Source organism: Netta rufina (genome assembly GCF_964035555.1).
Source record: "Netta rufina genome assembly, chromosome: 7".
Classification (NCBI taxonomy): Eukaryota; Metazoa; Chordata; class Aves; order Anseriformes; family Anatidae; genus Netta; species Netta rufina.
In genome coordinates this window covers 22,937,228-22,948,002 of record NC_140130.1, presented here as the reverse complement: position 1 = coordinate 22,948,002, position 10,775 = coordinate 22,937,228, and the positions used below count along the sequence as shown (strand labels likewise).

The 10,775-nt window shown below is 54.9% G+C and overlaps 1 protein-coding gene across 1 annotated transcript; it reads right to left on the bottom strand.

Moving 5' to 3' along the window:
* Positions 1-1,216: 1,216 nt before the first annotated feature.
* On the bottom strand, positions 1,217-10,220 carry CPN1 (carboxypeptidase N subunit 1; the record flags this gene model as incomplete). Its single annotated transcript, XM_084289728.1, has 9 exons — positions 1,217-1,348; positions 2,906-3,024; positions 4,914-5,013; positions 5,329-5,468; positions 5,752-5,863; positions 6,725-6,907; positions 7,019-7,174; positions 7,422-7,618; positions 9,998-10,220. The coding sequence occupies 9 exons, from the start codon at positions 10,218-10,220 to the stop codon at positions 1,217-1,219; spliced, it is 1,362 nt and encodes a 453-aa protein (XP_084145854.1).
* Between the last annotated feature and the right edge of the window lie 555 nt (positions 10,221-10,775).

The following is a 10,775-nucleotide window of genomic DNA, read 5'->3' as shown; positions in this document are numbered from 1 at the left end:
TCAGTCATACAAAAAGAAATTGTAGGGATGCATGTGTTGGGACTGTTTATCCCTCTGGAGTTATTTATTTACATGAAGAATGCCAGAAAGATTTTGCCTGCTTAAGATACTTTTAGGGTGGAAATAGCTTTATTTCCACTTTTGCTTCTACTTCAAGCCTGCCCAGACAGGGCAAGCAGCATTTTAAGACCCAGCCTCTAGCACCCCACCTCGCTGAACCTTGGATCATACCTTTAACCCCATTACAGCTCAGTGGCTTGCACTGTGCGGCCCAGCACATCGCCGGCAGTCATGCATCCAGATTTCCCTGCTGCACACTGATGGAACCAAGACTCAGACAAGTTGTCTCAAAGGACCATCAAATCACCTGTCCTGCACTCCTACTCGCTTGTTGTCAGACCTCACCTAGCTGCTCCTGTGCTCAGACTAATTGCTTGTGTTGGCGCAAGCAGACCCTTTGGAGAGCCATCTGGTTTGGATCTGAAGACATACGGAGACAGGATAATCCATTCCTTTTGCCGGCATGTATCGTTTCATCCTGTCTAACTATAAATAATCCAAACGAGCTACCAGGAAGTCCCATCTGCACAGCAACAAGGATGTAACATCACTAGCTGGGCGCTCACCTTGGAGCACCACAACCCAATGCTGAATTCCTCCTTGTGGCGTTCCACGCAGCGACAGCTCTGCTACGCATAGGACACGCTGTGTCCAGAGCTGGGCACAGAGCTGAGCACCAACTGCTTTTAAACTGACCTTCCTCTAACTTCAGGGTCTGCAGGCAGCAACCATCCTTACCTGAGGGAGAAGCATGGTGCTCACACCCAGAGGATGAGCGCCAGGATTCACGTGCCCTGCTAGTGAGGGCAGCACTCGCCACCTGGAGTCATTCTCCCTGCTGTGCACCAGTGCCTGAATGTCTCACACAGGCTGTAGCAGCTGATTCCGGGTGTGCAGGGAGCAGAGCTCTCCTGGTTAGAGCAAGGGCAGGAGGGCAGCTCCGCAGCTCCAGACATGCTGCCTGGGGGCCCGCAGCCCAGACGCATTCTGCTGTGAATGACTTCACGATTTGCTCAGGGATTAAATACTTCCTCGTTTAATAACCTAATAATTCGGGCTAGTTTCATGCTGGACTTTTGGAAAGTTCACTGGCTGCAGTCTTCAGCCAGGCCTCATACAAAGGGCTTCCCTCAGCTCCCAGCCAAGTGAGCTGTCCTCATCTCTGGGTCCCCCGGCGGGTGGCTCTTGGCACTACTTTCTTCTGAAGGGTTTTATTGTTCGTGCGTGTGCCTGAGGCTTTACGCTCTGGGGGCTTCCTCACCACATCTTGTTTGAGCTGGAAATGCACCTGGAGAAAGAATAACAACCGCGTAACACAGTGACTGTGCCCTGCTGGCTCCAGGGGTCTGCAGGACCTGCCCTGGCTGACTGTATTCTAAGCTAACTCATGGCCAAGACAAGCGTTGCCAATCATGGGCTCAGTGTTATGATACAATGGGAACTCAGTGCTTAAATCAGCTGGAAATATATTTTTTTTTTCCCTGTGGAAAATACTGTACCAACCATCGGCTACATTTCTTAAGCAGGTAGTTGCTCTTGTGGCAATGCAATGTCCTAGGATGATTTGGAAGATGACCTGTGAAAGGCAAGTGATTGAGCTATGATCCTTTTTCATCTTTTCTCACAGAGAATGAAGAAAAAGCTTTGCTTTGCATTTCTGTAAATGTTTAATCCACAGAATGGTTAGAACAGACAGACCTTCTCAACTGCATCTTGTTACCTGAATCCTGCTTAATCACTCCTGCAGCAACAAGTGACTTGAGTAGATCCAGGCCAAAAAAAAAAAATAATCCACAAAAGAAACCCCTGTCCAACCAAAAAGGATCAAACAAATGGCTGTGGGGTAGCAGTGGAACAAGGCAAACAAATGCAGTCACAACAGGGAAGGGGCAGAGGGACCTGGGGAGATCTGCAAAATGAGACCCTCAGGGAACAAATCTGTCTCCTACAGAAAATCTGTCTCCTACAGTGGTGAAGGGAAAATCTCTTACAAAGGAAAGCAAAAAAGCAGGGTGCTAAACCTAGCAAAACAAAGGCTAGGACTGGGCTTGACAGCTCTCTATAAATACATCAGGGAATAAATACCAGGGAAGAAGAAGAGCTATTTAAAGCATAGTGTTGGCATAAGAACAAATAGGGACAAACTGACCATAAATAAATTTAGGCTGGAAATTAGAAGGTTTCTAATTCTGAGAAAAAGGCAGCACTGGAAGAACTTCAGAGGCTGGGTAGGGTGGGATGAAGAGACGGAGGGTGGGAGAGGCACCACAGTGTATTTAAGGCAGGGCTTGAGCAGTGTGTGCAGAGAAGCACATGGCGTGCCAGCATGCTGCAGTTGGGGGGTTCTTGCCAGTCCTCAGCCAAGACCATGCCCAAGGTCCTGCTGCATTCAGAAGGCAAGGGCTGACCAACCACTGTTTTTATAACCTATTTTGAGTTGTCCAGCCTGCACTTAGAAGGGCATTGTAAGAGCTGGTTTCACTTTATCTCCCAAAGGAGATAAACTCCCAAAGGAGTGTTTGGCTGTTCTTTGCTGGCACCTGGTCCCCACGGCAGCTCTCGGCAGAAAAAGGGGCAGCCCTCAGCCTCTTGCTGCCTGTCTGATGATTGATCCCAGGCACGATGCAGATGGCAGCAGAGCACTGACACCCACAGAGCAAAGGGGACAGCACAGCCTCAGGGAACAGACACTGCCTCTAAATCATCACGTCCTGGAAAGTGGGAACGTTGGAGGAGAGCTGAAGAGCAGCAGCCCCAGCCAGCCAGGGGCTCACCCCATGCCCAAGAGGCAGAGGGACACAGGAGACTTTTTGAGGCACCCTTGTGACTACACAGCCTGACTCACCAGTGAAGGTTCAGCTGGGCCCACTGTTGTTGTCACTGTCTGGGGCTGGTAGCCCTCTGCAGAGGCTGTGACAGTGTAAGTGCCAGGCAGCAGCAGCCGGAAATAATCCCCCATATCGCCTGGAACACAAGGTGAGAAGAGAAAGCACTCAGGATGCATAGATTGCAGAGTAAAATATATTCTAGTAGCTCTTAATGAGCATCCTTCCTTGAGGATGTGTAGCCTTCAAAACCCAGACAATTTTTGGCCTTCCTTCCAAATCTGTTGGCTCCTGCAAGGCTGGATTCACACAGAAAGCCTGCAAGTGATGCCTCACTAGCGCCACGGAGCAAAGGTCGGTCTGCGAGGAGACACCAAGTGAAAGGGGACAAGACAGCAGTGCTGGCTGTGCCCTCTCACAGGGAGGGTGCAAATCCGAGCGCTCGCTGGTCACACAGAAGCAGGCCTAAGACCATTCACGGCTCCAGTTTGACTCCTTATGCATAACAATATCTTTAATGCCTGTCATATTCAGTTTTGCCACGTCTGTTACCAGCAGAGTTGTAATCTCTCACCAGGTTACCGCTCCCCTGATTCTTCCTGCACAAGGAAGCCCCAGGAGCACTTTGTGTACTGCTGGGGCAGGGACAGGGGGGCAGGGGGCTGACAACAGTGAGGGAGCGGCACGTTGGGGATTACTTAGAGCATCTGAACCCATGCCCATCTATGGAACTGCACGGGAATCGCAAATCTGAGTCAGCCTGTGCATTTTGGCTTAGGTGGGCTCAGCCTGGCTGGGAAGAGGTGGGGGGGGATCTGCTCACAGCCTGCAGCTCCTTGAAGGACAGCTACAAGGATGGCGGAGCCAAACTCCTCCTGGTACACGGGGCAATTATCACGGATGGCAGCTTGGTAGTGTCAGGGAGCACGGCTTCACCACGAGGGTGAGACAGATCAACAGAAATTTCCATCCTAGGAGGTCAGTGGGGATCAGATGGAGAGAGAGCAATGTCAGACCAGAGCCTGTGCTGGGACAATCCTGCACCCAGCAGGACATTGGAGTGGAGACACCAGCATGGCCTTGCAGCTGGCTGGCGCAGTAGGAGTGCCACTCTTACTGTTAGAGTGCCACCGAGTCACAGACCTATGGCCAGAAGTTAATTTTGATAATTCCCTAGTCTGACCTCTGGAGAACTGCAATATTGGCTGTTTTTTTTTTTTTTTTTTTTTTTTTTTTTTCCTGCAGCCAGGCTGGTTGGAGAAGGGTGATTATGAAGACGAGGTTAAAATCAGCCAGCAAATGAGAAACCACCACAATTCAGATCAGCTGAAGTGGTACTTCGTTCTCAATCTAAAATTGTTTGGCTTGAACTCCCAGCCTTTCATCTTGTTCTGCCATTGTGTCCTTTGCTATCAAGTATTTGAGCTCTGGGTAGACACTTGAGCAGATTATTCCTTCAACCTACTCTTTGGTTATGTACAAGGGTATTCTCTTCTCTCTCTCAGATAATACAGGACTTTGAAGTCCTTGACAACAAGGTTTGCTTTCCAGTTCTCAGCTCTTTCTTCCCTCAGCCCTCTCCATTTTTGCATTTTGTCCCCACATCACCCAGCACTATATCCCCCTTGTCTTGCCTTCTATAGATTATACATTAGAGGATTGCTGCTTAGCTACATCTTTACCCTGTCTGTTCAAACAGTAGCTGACATGATCTGTGGCCAGTGTACCTACACTTTAACAGACCATTACAGGAAAGGATGACATCAGAAAATCCACTTCATTTTTTTCTCACTTCCTAGACCACGGTGGCATCCCCTGAGACCCTGGCCCAGCTGCCTGTGAACCCACCTTCTCCCTGGTCCGGCAGGCACAGGCAGCAGCACTGCCCTGCGCACTGCTCATTTCTCACAGCTAATGTTTTTCAGAAGCAAAACATGCTGAGCAAAATGCTCACTGTGGCCTCACTCCCCTCCCACAAACCCAGACAGCCTCTCAGGGGGACACCACGTAAGGGGATTGGAGACCCACCGGAGGTAACGTCATGGCTGATTCCCTGGACAGAAATGACTGCTCCTGCAATGCCGTTGTTGTTCTCGTCTGACACCATCCCTTTGATGCCCTGGTGAATCTGCAGGGAGACAGTGCTGGCTGGGTTAAGGCCCTCCCTTTGCTCGGGAGGATATTTCTGGATGCTGGAGGAAGGCAGAGCTCTGGGGACACCACCACTTTTCCCCATACCCCTGGCTGTGCTGGTTCTCCCCAGGACTAGGACACAACAGCCACCCCAAAACCCACCAACATCCCTTCCAGAGCACCCAGCAAGGTCCATGATCCCCTCCCTCCTACCCCAGTGCTCCAAGTACCTGCTGGTCTCCTACCATCAGGGCTGGGGCCTGCTGGGACCTGCAGGAGAGGGGTGTAGGTCGCAGGACCACCTCCTTACCTCCTCAATGAAAGCAACAAGTGCCTCCCGGTTGGCCATCCACTGCCGCTCCAGGTCCTTCTCGGGGGGAAACTTATTGCAGCTCAGCTCCAGGGTGATTTCAAAGCAGTTGGTGTAGAGGTAATTGAAGTCTTGCATGCCTGGAAGAGGACAGCCATGGCCAGGGGAATGCAAAGCCCCTTCCCTCCCCATTCCCATGTCCCGGGTGTCCTGGTACATGTCTCTTCCACCAGAACTGCTCTGCTCCCTTTCTTTGCAGCTCCTTCCCCTCATGGCTGCCCAGCTCTCTCCTTCAGGGCTCTATTTCCCCTTCCATCTCTCTGAGGTACAACCACCAGAAAAGTGCTATCAGCCTTCCCTAAGTGTCTTGCCTATCCCCTGACCTCTCTTCAGCCCTGGGCCTTGCTGCGGCCCAGCCCTTACCTTTGCTGAGTGAGTACCAGGATGCCCCGTTCGTGATGCCATCAGCGAAGTAGTCCCCACAGTTCCAGCCGCGGTGCATCCAGCCGTGGGCATACGAGTACGTCTTGGCCAGCTGCAAAGACCGCAGCTGGCAGTCACACAGGAGACAGCTCCTGCCTTTCACTGCCGTGAAATACAACCTGAGGTGGCCAGGACCTCTAGGAAACGTAGGCAGGTGAAAGAGCAGGAGGAAGAGCAGAAATGTGGCAAGCTGAGGGCTTGCTGATGGCACAGACAGCTTCTGGCCTGCTCCTGCTGCCCCCCCGCCCAGCTAATGGCACCAAAGGGAGGAGTAAATACAGGACAAAAGCTAACTGGTGTCAACCCTGATGCAAATATCACATCTACCAGGGGAATTTTATTAAGAAAGAGTTTGGGCAACTTGTGTTTCTGGCATCTTCATATTTATTGCCCTTATCAAAGATTGCTGTTTATTTTCAGATATGAAGGCAGGGTTGAAACTGGGACACTGGATCCAAAGCCTGTTCTTTGTGTAAGACAAAGTTTAAGAGAGAGTGGTGCTTCCATTTTCTAATGCACACTCTATTCCTTGTGTTATGGTTCAGATGCTGGTATAAGCTCACTCTGTCAGCACAAAAAGTTACTTCATTGCATGTCTGACTTCTGAGGCTGAGTGGGGACCACCAGCCTCTGCCCCAGGCTGCAGGCTTTGTCTGGCTTTGCGTGTAGCCCTGCTCCCAGTGCGCCCTGGCAAGCCCTGTGCTTCCCAGGAAGGCTGACTCCAGCTCAGACATTTTTCTCATTAGCTGTTCTAACGCAGACTTGCTCATTCTCATGCTGGTTTCTGAGTTTCCTAATGGAAGCAGTGACTGAAGGCACTGTTTTCTGGGACAGCTGAACAATGGAGAAAAATCAAAGGCTCATCTAGTCCTAGCAGGACCAGCAGGACGTACCAACACTTTCCCATCCTCACCTTCTGGAACAACTTGTCGTCAGGGGTGGGTGTGTTGACAGTGCGCCGGTGGCTCCTGAACCGCTGGTCCTGAGACTTGTCATAGGGGTAGTTTGCCACCACCGCTCCGCCATGCAGGTTGGCCGACAGCACGAAATTGTAGCTGCCGATCCACTGAATCACAGCCAATGTCTCCGGCTCCACCTGTGAGGAGAAGAAGCGGTGAACTGCGACAAGGGGCAGGCCCACATTGGTTTTCTGCGTGCAGAAAAGGACCACTGTATCTTTTTCAGATACAGCATCCCAGGCTGGTACCTGGCTTTTCCAGTTGTCAGGCAGTGGGATGTGGTGATTCGGCCCGCTGATTTCCCCGCTGTAGTACATGAATGTGTTGAGGTCAGGGAAGTTGCGGTTCAAGTCCACACCGTTGGCGTTGTTCCTCCCTGTCAAGTACCCAATGCTGTCCGGGCCCTGCAGGACAAAGGTGCATCGTGGGGGTAAGAACAGGGTGGGTGCAGCAGGGACTGGCCGTCCTAACAGTGCTTTGGTGGCTTTGAGTTGTAGTACAGCGGGCAAGGCTGGTGTGCAAGCATCCTCCAGCACCCACCACAAAGATGTCCCCTTCCCACTGCCCCAGAAAAGGGGACCCCGCAGGAGCCCCATCTGGAAGGGCTTTTGGCCCCTGCCCGGCTGGAGGCGGCGCTCGCTTGCCTGGTACCTGCTTGGCAGCCACTTCGTACCCGTCGGGGTTCATGGAGGGCATGATGTGGATGCGCGTGTTGTGGAGGAGGCGGGTGATGCGCTCGCTGCCCCGGCGGTACTCCTCACACAGGAACTCGGAGAGCTGCAGCAGCAGCTCGCGGCCCAGCACCTCGTTCCCATGCATGTTCCCGACGTACTTGAACTCCGGCTCCACTGCAGAGAGCAACACAGCAGCAGCACCATCAGCTGTGAGTGGGGTCTGGGGAGCCCCTTCCCACCACAGGGAGACACAGCAAGCCTGAGAGACCCCCAGTAAATGTCAAGAAATGGCCCTTTCCCTTGGAAAATGGAGGTGGCACAGAGGGACTGGGGGTCATGGCAGGAGAGCTGCTGCCCCCAGCCCTGAGGTGCGGGGGGCTGCTGGTAGGAAGGAGAGGACAGGCCGTTTTCTGCTGCCTCTGCCATGCGCAGTTTGCTGTCAGTACCTCTCACCCGTGTGGCACATTCCTGGTCGGCAAGCTTTAAGGAGATTTTCATTCCACCACAGGATAAAATCAATCCCTGGCCCCTGGCGAGCTATGTTCTTTCACTGAGAGGCAGGGTCCCCACTGACTCCATGCGTGTGGGAGGCAGCAGAGGTTTCCCCTCTGCCTCCCCTTTACCTGCCGCTGAGAGGATGGCTGGGGGCTTCCTCACCCTCCAGAGACAGGGAAGGGAGCCCTGAGAAGCCCTGAGCAGCTGAGCTGAATGCTTATCAAACTGCCTCTTGGGCAGCTCTGGAATGAGCAAGAAGGCCTCTTGCCCCCGGCTTTTCTAAAATTAGAGTCTGCAAGCAGAGACTCACTGCTCTGCTGAAGGAGAGGCAGCACCCATGAGGGATGGGGTTAAGCTTTCCCTGCTCCAGAGGATTTTAAAGCAATTACTTGCCAGAGAATAAATGTCCAGTTGCAGGCTGCAACCAGCACCAGTAGGATGAAAGATACCAGGAGAATCCAGCTAAAAAGGGAGCCCAAGTTTCATGTGACAGGGTAAGGACAAAACAGGGCATCATTACACATGTTGGGCTGGCAGAGCTCAGGACTCACTGTGAGTTTTTCAGCCACCAGCAGCGATCCCCAGTGTCCATGATGATGCTGGGGCAAAAGACACTGCAGCCCTGCTTGCTGGGCACCTGCTGCTTCCAAAATCCAACCAGGTTTCCAGATGTGCTGACGACAGACTCTAAAACAATTATAATTTTGGCACCAGATTTTCCTTTTCCCTGTTTGTTGCCTGTGACCTTTGGATTGCCGTGCCTTAGTGAAGGACGCTGCGGGTGGGCAGTATGTGTTGACCCGGTTAGCTTTCAGGAGACATGAGAACTGACTTAATTAGGTAATCCAGTTATTAAATCGATAAAAATGTCCTGGGGTTATGTGCAGCCTTCATTTAAAAAAAGAAGGTCTCAGCAGGGACTCCTCCTTTGTTTTGTTTGAGTCTGAGACAGGATTTGTCAGCCTTTTTCAATTCGCAGACCCCTAAACTTTATCCACGTGGACACACAAGCCCTAATTCCTGCATGTAAGCCAGCTGACTCAAGGCTTTACTTTTTGGAGTTACATTCCATGGCCTTCAAAGGAGTCCACAGATTCCCCAAATTCCCATGCTACAAGCTGGTAGTACCCCAGAAGCAGGGCCACAAGGCCACGCTGCCAGGGCTCTTTGCACTGAGGACTAGGAGCAGGTCAAGCTGAGTCTCTGCCTGGGGCAGGGAGACCTCGGTCACCTCCTGCAGCCCTCCCAGCTGCTCTGCTGTGGTTCTGCCAATATAAAACCCAGCACAGTATTGCCAGTGCCCTTTGCTCGCTCCTTGCTTTCAATCAGCCCCCGATGTGCTGTGGGGGTGTCCAAGGTCTCCCTGGTGCTGCATGGGTTTCACTGCACGGTGCTGGCACGGAGGTGATTGTGGTGGGAAGGCTCTCACCGTGCTGCCCACCACTCCTGGCAGCGATGCTTTGGGCTGCAGGAAGGTGTGCAATGGGATCTGGGGGGGATGCTCCACTGGGGGGGGGGGGTGTGCAGCAGCAGGTCCCGCTCACCCCTACAGCACTGCCGTCAGTTTTCCACGGGACTATGACTTTTCCATGCACCCTGCCCAAGCTGCAGGAGCTCAGCACCACCTCTGCTGCGCAGCCCCGAGGAGCAGGGACCAGACTGTTCCCCCCCAGTGCTGCCTGCTGCTGCAGGCTGGGGGACAGCTGCCACCTCTCCCTGCGGCTCGAGGCTGGCTTTCGGGCAGGAGAGGGTGGTGGAGAAGTTGGCGTGCTGGGACGACCTCGCCTGCGTCAGCCCGCGTTTAAAACCCACGGCTCCGTCCAAAGTACGTGCCTGGGCCCCGCTGCGGCTCCGGCACGCTCCGTGCACGCACGCAGCCTTTGGGAACGCGCCCCCGGGGACCCTGCCAGAGCCCCCCGGCATCTCCGCGAGTCCTGCGTGCGACGGGGGCAGCCCCCACCCGTGTCCCCACGGCGCCGCGTGGCAGGACAGCAGCGGGACCGTCCCGTCCCGTCCCGTCGCGTCCCGTCCCGTCCCGTGCCGTCCCCCCGTACTCACGGGGCTCGTGGATGCCGGGGTAGTCGCTGAACTCCAGCACGTAGAGGTGCCGGCCCTCGACGCTGCGGCCGATGCTGTAGACGCGGCTGACATAGGGACACTCGCTCTGCACGCGGAACAGGGCCTGCACCATCTCCTCGTAGCGGTGGTGGACGAAGCTGACGGCGGCCGCCACCTCGAGCAGGAGCAGCGCCCCCGCCAGCGGCCGCAGCCCCCGCGCCATCGTCCCGCGGCGGGCGGCGGCTCTCCGGGCCCCCGGCTCCCTCCCGGCCAGGAGCTAAAGTGCACGCTGGAACCAGCTCTTTCCAGTTCCCCCGCCGAGTGCCAGCCCCTTGCACCTGCGGGCGGGGGGCGGCGGGAGCGGGGGCAGGGATGCTCCCCCCGGCCGCCCGCTGCCGTCGGGGAAGTTTCCCCGCTGCAGCTCACTCATTAACCGGACGGCAAACAGGCCCCCGGCGCCCCTGGCTGTCACGGCAGAAGAAGAGCAGGGCTGGAAAACTGGCTGCGGAGGGCGGCGGGGCTGCCAAGCGCACAGGCGGGCGGGGAGCGGCGGGGGGAGAGGAGCGGGGAGCGGGCGGGGGGCGCCCCGCGGGGCCGGTTCTTCTGGGGGGAGCTCCCCGGGTCGCCCCCCGCCGCCGTGCCCACGGGAGGTTGAGCCCCCCGCGTGGGGGGACAGCCCGGCGAGGCGAGGGTGGGTGCCCCCCGGGTCCCCGAGGCTGCTCTCCTGCCCCATCTCCCGGGGAAGCGGGGGAGATTCGGCCCCGCCGCCCCGACCCGA